The sequence below is a fragment of the Festucalex cinctus genome, chromosome 3 (assembly GCF_051991245.1).
Source record: "Festucalex cinctus isolate MCC-2025b chromosome 3, RoL_Fcin_1.0, whole genome shotgun sequence".
Lineage (NCBI taxonomy): Eukaryota > Metazoa > Chordata > Actinopteri > Syngnathiformes > Syngnathidae > Festucalex > Festucalex cinctus.
Genome location: NC_135413.1, coordinates 8,127,837 through 8,140,583, shown reverse-complemented (window position 1 = coordinate 8,140,583; position 12,747 = coordinate 8,127,837). Strand labels below are relative to the sequence as shown.

Below are 12,747 nucleotides of genomic sequence, written 5' to 3'. Positions count from 1 at the left end.
ACCAAACTATGCTGATAGTCCAAATGGTTCTTGAACAGCTTCAAATTTACTTTTGATGCACCTATTTTAGGCGTTTTCGGCAAAAATGGCAGGCATGATAAGGGATTTATTTGATTCCCTTGAGTTTGTTTGGCCTTCACTCGAAAGACACTCTTCTACTGTTAAATTTTCTTCTACTACTGCGCTAAAGCAGCAGCAGCCTGGGTTGGTAACGTTGGTAACAACGCGCAAGCTAGTCATGGAAAACGCACACACAAAATAAAATAAATTAATACATTAAAAAAAAATTAAAAAAAGTGTGAAAATCAAGGTACTATTTGTGGATCTGAAAAACGTGAAAATCAAGAAACTGTTTGTGGGTCTGAAAAACACATTGTTACTCTCGTAAAATAAGTCTTTTTTTTTCTTTTTTTTTTCCATGTGCAAATGATTCTATTTTTTGTACGACGGCGTACTAGGGCCACGAATAATATTTTTAGAGGGTGGAGGCAATATGACAAGAAAAAAAAAGTGGCAAATTTATATGGAAGCCCAAAAGTGTCAAAATTCAATAAATAAAAAGGCCTTTTTGAAGTAACTGTCATTTTTATAAATAACAGACAATTATGTAATATCGCCATTAAATTGTAAAATGTGGTGTTAGTATTATTATGAAAAGTGTTCATACTGGTCTTTAATATGTAAAAAAATATTTTATTTTGATTGAATATTTCATTATGATTATTTTAACAATGTCGTACTTTTCAAAAATAATGACATTTAATTTATTTTTCAATGTTTTATAAGTTAAGAAAACGTTGTTTTACAAAGTCAGTTTTTATTTCATAATGTCCTTTTGCACGATGGTCTTCTTTTACATAACATTTTACAGCCAAATGACTTGGTCTGTCAATCAAATGACATGAGGCGGAGCCAGTTACGTGATTGGCTGAGTCCCTTATACAGACATGAGCAGCAGCACTTGCAGGATCGATTCACACGTGGAGAGTTTAGCGCCTGACAGGAACCGCAGCGGTCAGAGGCTTGCTAAAGCATGGATGCGGGAGATAAGTCACTTTCAGAAGTACTCAAAGAAGTAGCAAAACGTTTAGAATCGGATCATAACGTAAAGGCCTTGTCAGGCTACGGTGTAGGCGTTACGGCGATCTAGGCTCAATCAGGTGGTCCCACCCACTGACGTTGATTGACAGACTAAGTCATTTGGCTGTAAAACGCCATTATGTAAAAGAAGACCATTGTGGAAAAGGGCATTATGAAATAAAAACTGACTTTGTAAAACAAAGTTTTCTTATCTTATAAAACCTTGAAAATAAATTAAATGTCATTGTTTTTTAAAAAGTATGACGTTAAAATAATCATTATGAAATATTTAATCAAAATAAAATATTTTTTACATATTAAAGAACAGTATGAACACTTTTCATAATAATACTAACGCCTCATTTTACGATTCAATGGCCATATTACATCATTGTCTGTTATTTATGAAAAGGATAGTTATTTAAAAAAAGGCCTTTTTATTTATTGAATTTTGACACTTTTGGGCTTCCATAAATTTACAACTTTTTAATATGACGAGAAAAAATACGCAGTCGTATTTTTTTGTGTTTCCTGAAAAAAAGGGTGAAAAAAATGGTGATTATTTTAAGAAGGTGTCGACATGTGGAAATCACGAATGTATTTGTGGGCCTCAAAAACATATGGAAACATCACAAATTTATTTGTGTTAATAATGTTGAGATAAATCCCCATAAGGCTAGACTTGGTGGGCTCTTTCAGACAATTGCTGCGGAATGAAAACATCCTCCCTGAACCAGAAAAGGCCAACGTCTACGCTTCTCTGTCGTAACTTAGAAGGGTCAATACGCAACTCCCTTGCGCAAACTCACTTGCCACGAGTCAACAGATAAATAGTGGAGTACATCAGTGACAGTATAGTACTGTTTTGTTTTGTTTTTTTGTTTTTTTGTTTTTTGACAGTATAGCACTGTGCACTCAACTGTCGGCCATTTATGACGTCAGGTGGGACTTTCCGCATACGTCATTCAGCGCTTCCGACTTCTTAGCTAGCCCGTCCGTGGTGTTCTTTATATTAGACGTTATAAACCTCGCTGTGTCGCCGTGTATTACTTACCGAACATACCATGTAGGCGCCAAAGGGCCTCAGCAACGCCGACAAGTTGGAATATCAAGACGTGCTTGTCCAAGACGACGCTAAACACCGAGAGACGCTATGTCAACAACGCGGCCCCTTCTCGGTACGAATCGAGTCACCGAACTCGCGTGCGTCGAGCAGCCGGCCAGCAGGCTCACCGCCTTGGCCGCGAGGCAGAATCAAGTCAGCCATACGGTGGATGAGTTTACTGTCCTGGAAAATAAGGAAGACGAGCTGAAATGTGCCCAGCCCCGAGTGGAATACATTTTCAAAGTGGCGTTCACTATTATCGGGCTGTTGGACCACACGGGAGAAGCACACGGGAGCACTGCTGCGCGTCAGATATGGCTACAGCTCAGAGGAAACGCTGACGACGTTTCGAAAGCAAAGGTGAGGTCTTTATTTCTGAACCACCAAATAATATGAGCCTGATACGTGTACTGTACTGTAAACGTGTATATTTGCTTATGTGTGTTAGAGAGAGAGAGAGATTGTGAAAGGGTCTCTCCTTTAAAATAGCGATCATAGGTGAAAGGGTCTCCCCTTTAAAGTAACTATCATTGCTGTCACAGTGAATGACACAGCTACTTACTTCCCCGTTCGCTGATACGATTGTCATGTCAAACAAAGCTTTGATTTTGCGAAGTGGATATTTCGAAGTGACCAGCAGCTCGCCATTTAGCGTAGTTTTGCCTTAATTCGTGAGAACTACAAGTATAAATTCTGCGCTACTGAATGTAGTACGGTACTTGCTTAGTAGCTTGTGGTGTGGCATAATAATTAAGGGATACTTGACTAATTGAGCCATTTTCAGCAGCAAAAAGGTAATATTTTGTCCAGAATGAATTTTACAACGTAATTATTTTTCATCTACAATTAATTCCTCTTAAATCCTAATTTTTCCACTTGCTGTCGACTGAAGATGACGTCACTCGTGCTGAGGAAGTAGGTAACAACCAATCATGGCCTGTTTTCTGGGTTTGGTCAGCAAACTAGGCCATGTAATGTAATGTATAAATTGTACATTAATAATAGTGCTGTCAAACGATTAAAATTTTTAATCTGATTAATCACACTTTTTAATTTTGATTAATCACGATTAATCAGGTAAATTACTTGCGTATTCGCATAATATAAAATAAATACAAAATACCGTAATATTTTGACATTACTGCATTTTATTATCTGAATGCCATTTGCAAACATTGATTAAATGCATGCATGTACGCAATTGCATGCATGCGTGTATTGCTCAAAACGTAACAGCATCATATCAATTGGGTGCAATTCAGCAATTATTAATTAATTAAACACAAATTATTTTTCGTTTTATCTAAAGTCCCGTCGGGGTGTTTTTTAAAGCGAAATTTACCACCAAGCACACCAACTGGAGTCACCACGGTCATTTTGAAACAACAGGTGTAGGAAATGCTGTGCATTGACCTAACCTGTGCAGCCTTTAATGTAACCATCCGCGGTTACGTTCAAGGTTCAAGTGCGGTTAAAAAAAATAAAAATAAAATAGTGCGATTAATATGCGTTAATACTGTACGTGATTAACTCTTTGACTGCCAGCCATTTTCAGAAAAGATCACCTAATGCTGCCAGCTGATTTAGGGCATTTTGACTGATGGTTCAAGGCCCACTGAAAATTGTGTGTTTGGACTATGCAAACACAGAGACTATCAAATGAAAGATTGAAGTCTCATCTTTCATCAGAAAAGAAGTGTGTTTCTATCTTCTTCCGCTTTTCCATAATCTGCAGTAGAAAAGAGGTTGGTTTAAGCGAAATCACGTCTTTTGGACGAAAAGTCTGAGAAAAGAGGCTTTTTGTGAAACGATGTATTTCATGCACAACTTTGATTTTGCCGCTGTTGTTGTTTTTTTTTTTTTTCTACACCACAAACACCTGAAGAGTGCTTTCCTTCGATAAAACACTAACACTGACAATAGAAAGTGTTTTTTGATGGCAAACAAACAATTTATTTACAGTAAAAAACAAAAAAAACAGTATAACACTGTGACTATCTTGACAAACGAACTTACAGTGAAAAGGAAGACTTCATGCCCGCTTCATGCTAGTCGGAATTTTTCAGGCAATGATCTGAAAATACACATTGAAATGATCATATTGCAATTATTTATTTTACAGCAGTGTGATGCAAATACTGTATGTATTTACTTTTAGATGGACAAATTAATCGAATGAATTTGATTTATCGCCCAGCCCTAGTTGGACTGATCATAAATTGTTTTTGACTCGCCGCCTGTCATCTAGGATCAACGGAAGCCCGTGAAGCCAGCCTGAGCCGCACTGTTTCAAACAGTAGCCACTAACGTCACACCCCCTCCTCTTCCCATTACAGTACAGGATCAGTTTACAACTGCAACCAATGTTCCGTCTAGACTGCGCGCCTGCGCAATTGCGCAGTACTCTCACCACCTCAGCGCACAACAAATGTCTTGCAGCGCAGTAAAAAAAATCCTAACCTGCAGCTGTATTTACTGTTTGTATTTTGTATATTATCTTCCTATAAACAAATTAAAACTTTATATAGTACATGTGGTTAATGGAGTGGGAATGTAAAATGTGACAAAAAAGCTTAAATGCAAGGGGAACAGCCATGTCGTGTTGTGGGACGGAGCGGCTCCGTTCGAAATGAACGGGCATCACATCACTACGGTGACACCAGCTGGCGCGCGTACCACGCACACAACAGGACACGATTCCCACTTCACTTAGTTTTAATAGCAGTTTGGGTGCGCACACAGTTGTGTTACTGCAGTTTGAAGCATGCATACATGATACAAACACTCACACTCAGCACTGACGTGACTGCGACACGCAACCACGCCATTCAGGAAGTCCAAATATGGGTGTAGTTTACGAGCGTCTTCAATGGGGCTCTTCACGCATTTCAGAAATGTTCCCGTTTTAATAAATTATGTTTTCCATTATGTTTGAGTGGACGATGTGGGCCCATATTTATAAAAAATTGTTTTGAGACTTTATTATGCTTAAAATAACCTGTGATGAAAAACAAGTAACAAACTTGGGCTGAATCTAATCGTCTGATGTAGGGGTGTTAAAAAAAAAATCGATTCGGCGATATATCGCGATACTACATCGCGCGATTCTCGAATCGATTCAATAATCGGCAGAATCGATTTTTTTTTTTTTTTTTTTTTTTTTTTTTTTTTTTTTTTTAGGATTCACACCTTGAGCATGGAAGAATGTTATATGAACGGCCCATTAAGCCTTAATATTTTTATTTTAATGCTGTTCAAATGTGAAACAGATTGCAAACTGTTTGTGTACAGTGGCTCACGGTTATAAGCCTCAAGTTTTAGATAAATATATTCATACAAATCTTACAGTGTACATGTACAAATTTACTGATAGTATTTTCTAAATTTGAATGGAAAAAAATCGCAACAATCGACGTATAAATTCGTATCGGGATTAATCGGTATCGAATCGTGACCATTCGTATCGGGATTAATCGGTATCGAATCGAATCGTGACCCGTGAATCGTGATACGAATCGAATCGTCAGGTACTAGGCAATTCACACCCCTAGGACTCTGATGCATGATGTACAAGTGGTTAGAATTTTTTTGTAACTTACATACATCATGTAATTTGTTTTCTCAGGTTTTGGACAGGTGTAATACTGGTTTGGCTGCCATGTGTATGTCTGTTGTCAAGAGCTTACTGTATATAGATGGACTCAGTTGGGTTTACATTTCACAGCCAATTTTGTCCTGATGGCCTTTGTGTTCATTTAATTGTTCATGGTTCTAACAACATGATGCAGACAAGTCTTTGAATAGCCCTCACAGATATAGCTTATAGGAGAAAATTTTTATATGCGTTAATTTCATAACAATGAAATGTGAATGTAGCGCTTCTTGCAGTCTTATTGGTACAACCATACGCCACGCACGGCGGCATTTCACTGTGGAGACAGTAAATTAACATGAAAACGCTGCGGGAAAACGAATATTTTCAAGTTTGGTTGGCTTAGTGGGTGGCAACGTAAGATGGCGCCGGTGGCTTCACTTCTCGCTATGGTGAATAAGTGGCATTGTGCATCAGAATATAAGTCCGTGGATGTTGCTCACCGTAAGCCATGGATTGCTCAAGAAGTTTGCGTGAATGCAGAGTCACATGAAAAATTAGAGGGAACATTGACTGCAACCACGGCTGGTCGAGGCTTTCCTCTGTAAATTCCCATTAAAGGCGCTTTTTCAGCAATTCCCATCCGCGGCGCTATACGGTCTGTCTGTAGGGTTCGGCAATTGCCGAACCTGGCAGACAAAGAGTTAATGCGACATTTTTCCGTGATTAATTAATCTATTAACGCGTTAACTTTGACAGCCCTAATTAATAATAATGAAGTTATCAAGTCAAGTCATCTTTATTTACATAGTGCTTTCAAACAGCCTTAGCTATCACAAAGCGCTTTACAGAAACACAACAAAAACAATTTTTCCATTCCTACTAACATATGCTTTGATGTTTGAAGCAGTTATAGATGAAAGAGGACAGAATCAGTCTCCTTTCAACAGTTGATTAGAGACGTGATCGCAACATGCATGGCGTCACACATGTTTGTTACAAGCTAAGTTTGCTTACAAGCTATCTCATAAACAAGCAGCTGCTGAGTCCGTGATGAGCACCATACACACAAAAGTATGCTCCAATTTTCCAGTCTCACCGAAACTGCTTGTCTTCCACGCGCCAAACCTCCATCTCCACATCCCGCGCACACCACCGCGCTTCGCACCGACATTTGCGTCATCAGCTCCATGGCCCATCCATCCAACTCACCAGCTAGACTGTCCAGCAGCGCCGACCTCTCCGCCGGGCAAAAAGGGGTTGTGAAAAATGCTGCCTATTTTCCTGGCGCGAAAAATGCTGCCTATTTTCCTGCGCAAATAACACAAGCGACCCGCAGGTGTCCAGTGGGTAGGGTTGCCAACTGTCCCATATTAGCCGGGACTTCCTGTATTTTGGGCTAAATTGTTATGTCTGGTACGGGACCTCTAAAGTTCCGTAAAATATTTCTCAGTTCTTACACAAAATTCAGCAAACGGCAACTTTGCCATTTTTGGACCACAGCGGGTCCCGTAGGTTGACAAGTGACAAGGAAGTTGCCATATAAGTCATAGCCAATAAAATTAGTCCTTGGGTGTCATGTGAAGTAGGGCTGCACAATATATCGAAAAAATATCGATATCGCGATATTGGCCCTTGCAATATGTATATCGCAAAGGCATGCAATAAGTTTTATACTGAATTTTATGCTTTTTATATGAATTTGACCAGTCAGATGATGTGTGAAAAATGAAAATGAAATGAAAATGTGCATCGCCATGCAAGACATAATTACAATTAACTAAGATTACATTAAGGTTGCTTATTTTGTCGCATGAAAAATGTTTTTCTTTCATTAGATAATAAAAATGTAATTTCTTTAGGTACATGTTAAATATCGCAATAATATCGATATCGCTACATTCGGCAAGTATATCGCATATCGCATGTTTTTCCAATATCGTGCAGCCGTGAAGTAACTTCCTCTCACGTTTGAGATTGACAGCTAAAGTTAAGATTTGCCCATTAATTTATAAACTCCTTATTGTATTTTGGAGGTCGGTAGATGACACAGCACAGTACAGTTTGGCCGACTTCAAAGAAGGTGGCTTCAAAGCTGTTGATCGGTGTGGTAAACATATGTGTTTACTTTTATAGTTATTTTTAAAAATACTCGCCGTTCCACCACCTTGTCCCAACGTCCTCGGAGCGTCCAAGTAAGCACAGCCTGGTGGTAGTAATTCAATCATCGTGGTCATGGAGTCACCGGCGACAGACCAGGTGTCTGTCAGGCATAGGAAATCCAGCTCGTTTGAGAGAAAGAACTCCCTTAGGATGAAGGTTTTGTTTGTCAATGACCGCGCATTTAATAGTGCGATCCTTGTGGGAGCACCAGTGGTGCGTGGCTCTTCCTTTCGGCGGTCTCAGGGAAGCTCTTTATGAAGCTGCAGGTCGGCACCACGTCTAAGGCGCGGAGGGCAGCACGGCCGAGGCTGTCCAGGCGAGCCGACGATCCTTAGCAGCCGTGAACCAGCAGAGTCCGGGATACGCCACAATGGAGTACATCCAGGCGTTCGGGACCGAGCAGTCGACGATGCTTGTTCCAGCACCCGCTTTAGCTTCAACAGGCCGCCGCGTTTTCCCCGCCGCCGCCGCCGAGAAGGAAGCGCACGAACGCGGAAGAGCTCAGCCGGAATGTCTGCCAAGAGCGGGGGCAACGGTTTCTCCCAACCATGCTCGAACACACCCGAAATGCCGCCGTTGTGTTAAAGGTACAACAAGGAGTCACGTTCGTAGACGAGTCTTGACTCACTCAGAACAGTACCAAGCGCTGTTATTAGGAAATAAAGCCGAATCAAGAGGACACAGCAACATGGTGTGTTGTAGCATGCTAGCTGATAGCTGGTCCGAGATGTACCCGCTCCGCTGCAATATGATTGGCTACAGCCTCGCTGGAAGGATATGACGCATGGCCGACGCGCCCCGTAACCATGGACGCGCTCCGTAACCATTGACACCGCCATATTGGATTAGCGCTCATGAACGGGGAGGTACTACCCCCCCCCCCCCCCCCCCCCCAAGAGCTCAGTATTGTTCATTCAGCATTCTTACTGATTCAACATGTCATCATCATTGCTCCCTTTTGTGTGCGTGTGTGTGTATATGAGTTTGTGCTCATTAATTAACCTAAAACCTAATGAAAATCCCATACCCTTCACCTTAACCGGATACTTCAGAGTCGCGAAGTTCAGAAGGTCGGGAGACCAGAGGAAGGATCAAAGGAAAGAAAGAGGAAGCAAAGTGAAATCCAGCACCAAACAGACACCACCTGCCACCCACAGGATTACAAAACCAGAATCTCACCAACCCCAGAAACCTCTAGATTCCAACAGATTAGGGAGATCTCAAGAGACCAGAGGAAAAACTAAAGAAAGGAAAGGAGGATAGATGAAGCAGAGTGAAATCTACAGACACCAGCATCCAGTGATTCAGCGACCAGTGGGTGGGAAAAGCAAATTCTGTTTAAAGGGAGATGGTGGTACTCAAACATTAAAACATTCAAAAAATAAATAAAAACCTTGTGTTGTTCATATAAACACGGGGTAATGGCAACAGCAGCACAATAAAGGTACTTAAATTAATGAGCTCAAAACATAAAAAAATTGATTATTTAATATGAATAAATACGGTAATTTCATTTGAATATTTCAGTGTGGTTTTGCAGCCACAGTTTGAGGGCTATTTTAAAAATACCGGTATGTAAGGATCCACTTATTTTTAGTGCGCTTGACAGTTTGTTTCATTGTACTACTGCACTGTACAAAAACAAACAGTTTTTACCCATTAGGGTTTTGTATTTACATGGGACAAAATCAGTTGAACTACTTTTGCAGATGAGAGAAAAATAATTTTGCAGGTACTTGGGAACCTTGTTTGAGATTATTTTAAAAGTGATCAGCATCTTCATATAAATAATGTTTATCATTAACCAGTTTAATTTTTCAAAATGTTCAGAGTGTACCTGCCAAATTGCCAGGTACAGTAATTGCGATCGAGTTTGACAACATGCCAATAGCAGACGTGGGGTTTTCCAGTGTGTGTGCTGTCCACTCATCACTTCGTCAATCTCCTCCCTCATAATCTGGTGGAAAGAAAAGCCCCGATGCTTACTATGAGAATGCTGCTGTGCACTTGAAGTGACATACGGTGGCCACTGTATGGTGGAATGTATGAGTTCCCGCAGCTGCCTGCTACCTTTCTCATCATTGCACGAGCCTTGAATGAGCACACTTAAAAGGGGTCAGCTTCTGAAAACAGGTGAGCCATGATTGGCTGTTACCTAAGCCCTGAACAACGGTGATGTCATTTTCAGTCAACAGCAAGTGACAAAATGGATGCCCCCCTAGAGGGGGGGGAAAAATGGGTGGATTTTGCTGCTTAACTATTAGTATTCAATATTAAACACAATATTGAACAATACCGTGTTTAGACTAGTGGGGCTGCATAGAACATATTATTGTAAAGAAAATGTTTGGGTTGACTTCCCGTTAAGACATTTGGGAACTCTTTGCAATTGCGCAAAAATGCCTACTCTCCCTTAATGCTGTTTCTTTATGTTTTACAGGAGTATGTGAGGGGGCTGTGTGACCCAGAGCTGCAAAAAGAAGAACGCTATCCAGTGGACATGCACTGTATCTTTGCCGGGGCCCGTGGTCTGTTCCTGGACAGGCTTATACGGGACACAAGTGCAGAAGTTTTGGTTCCTGAGCCAGGGCGCCTTCGTTTGCTCGGCCGTGCTGAGCCTGTCGTGATGGCACAGAGCAGAGTTCAACAGTTTGTGGCACTTTTCCAGGTGAGGTTAATATCAAGCGCAAATTGCTGATGAAAAATGTCTTTATTACAAATAAAACAATGTTCACTTTAGATTACTGGAACCGTTTTAACGAGCAAAGTTATTTTAAGCACGAATCACGGTTTGTCATTTCAAAATTTCTGCCTTGTCCAATTTATACAGGAAAAGCGAAGTCTACTGAGTGACAGAGAGCAGGCAGTGAAACGAGCGTTCAAGTCCTTTGTAGAGGAAAGAGATGATAAGTACACCATGGAGCTTCTTCTACTGCCGAGTGCACTGAAAGAAGAATTACTCGGACTGGCTCACACCTCGACCAGCTTACAAACATCCTCACTGGTTTGTGTTTTCTTATCACCATATACTTATTATAAGCTAACAATCCTTGTCTTTTAATCAACTTGTACAAACAGGATTAACTGAAACAGTAGTCAGTAGTCACAATAAAAGATGACTGCGTTTGGGGGATTCCCATTTGGGGGGTCGGGGGTTGTTTGTCTCCTCTCAGTAAATTGATTCAAACAGAGTGACGCGACGGAACGTAACTGCACAACAGTGGGTGGAGTTCTGTCTTCAACTAATTTTGCGACGAATAATTGAATCATAGGTGAAAAGCATCCATCAAAACTGCGGGTACAAAGTGAGATCAAGCCAGCCGTTGCCAGTACACTATATACTACAGTATGTTTTTTAATAATACTTTAAATTGCAATTAAATTCCCCAAAATATGTGTTCGTTTATCATTTCTGCTAGCAAATTCTTTAACAATTGCTATTAGATAAAGCTGATCAGTTCTGTCCTACTGAATGGTAGGAATTAAGAGAATGCTTATCTTTTTCCAGTCATTGTGCTTCTTAGTTGTGACTTGAATGAGGTGGAGCATATATGGGAAGGGGGAAGCTGAGGAGCCGTCAGTAGCTCATCTGTAAGGACTTGGACTTGGGAACTGGAAAGTTACGACTTGAGTAGTGATAGATATGCTTTTTTAAGGTCTACTCTGGTACAAATTTCTAGTGATGTTTTTACCACTTTTAACATAAACTTAACATTCATAGCATGTGCAAAAAAAACAACAACAAGCTATTCATATCTTGTGCATAACTAGCAGTGTTGAACGTTACGTTACTTTAATCAAAAAAGTCATTAGTTTTAGTTTACAGTGTTCCCTCGTTTTCCGCTGGGGTTAGGTTCCAAAAAATACCCGCAATAAATGAAATCCGCGAAGTAGTTAGCTTTATGTTTTACAACTCTTATAAATGTTTTAAGGCTCTAAAATCCCCGACCGCACAATTTATACACTTTTCTCATTGAGGCATTTACATGTTCTCCCATTTCTCTCTTGTTGAAACATTGATAATGTTCAAAGCTTCATAAATTTTTATAAAATGGGTATATTACTATAAAAAAATGTGCAAAATTGCACTTAAAAAAAAACCGCGAGACCGCGAAAAATGAACCACGTTATAGCGAGGGAAGACTGTCTTCTTCTTCTTTCGGCTTTTCCCTTCAGGGGTCGCCACAGCGAATCAGTTGCCTCCATCTAACTCTGTCCTCTGCATCCTCTGCTCTCACACCAACTACCTTCATGTCCTCTTTAACTACATCCATAAACCTCCTCTTTGGTCTTCCTCGCGATCTTCTGCCTGGCATTTGAAAACTCAGCATCCTTCTTCCAATATAGTCACTATCTCTCCTCTGGACATGTCCAAACCATCTAAGTCTAGCCTCTCTGACTTTATCTCCAAAGCTTCTAACATGTGCTGTCCCTCTGATGTACTCATTCCTGATCCTATCCAACCTGGTCACTCCCAAAGAGAATCTCAGCATCTTCATCTCTGCCACCTCCAGCTCTGCCTCCTGTCTTTTTCTCAGTGGCACTGTCTCCAGACCAAACAACATTGCTGGTCTCACCTTATAAACCTTTCCTTTCATTTTAGTTGAAACTCTTCTATCACACATCACACCTGACACTTTTCTCCACCCGTTCCAGCCTGCCTGCACACGCTTCTTCACTTCTATTCCACACTCTCCATTGCTCTGGACTGTGGACCCTAAATACTTAAACTCCTCCACCTTCTTGGTTTCTTCACCCTGTAACCTCACTCTTCCACTTGGGTCCCTCTCATTCACGCACAGATACT

General features: G+C 40.6%; 1 protein-coding gene across 2 annotated transcripts in view; it reads left to right on the top strand.

Moving 5' to 3' along the window:
- Window positions 1-1,914: 1,914 nt before the first annotated feature.
- Window positions 1,915-12,747, top strand: part of n4bp1 (nedd4 binding protein 1) — a 28,185-nt gene continuing 17,352 nt past the window's right edge. The window contains exons 1-3 of one of the 2 annotated variants that reach the window (XM_077515644.1): window positions 1,915-2,545; window positions 10,381-10,608; window positions 10,771-10,944. In XM_077515644.1, coding sequence (XP_077371770.1) covers window positions 2,234-2,545; window positions 10,381-10,608; window positions 10,771-10,944 — 714 coding nt within the window. In that variant the 5' untranslated portion in view covers window positions 1,915-2,233. Of the gene's footprint in view, window positions 2,546-2,820; window positions 2,980-10,380; window positions 10,609-10,770; window positions 10,945-12,747 lie in introns of those variants that run through there. The other variant, XM_077515645.1, reaches the window with a different exon arrangement.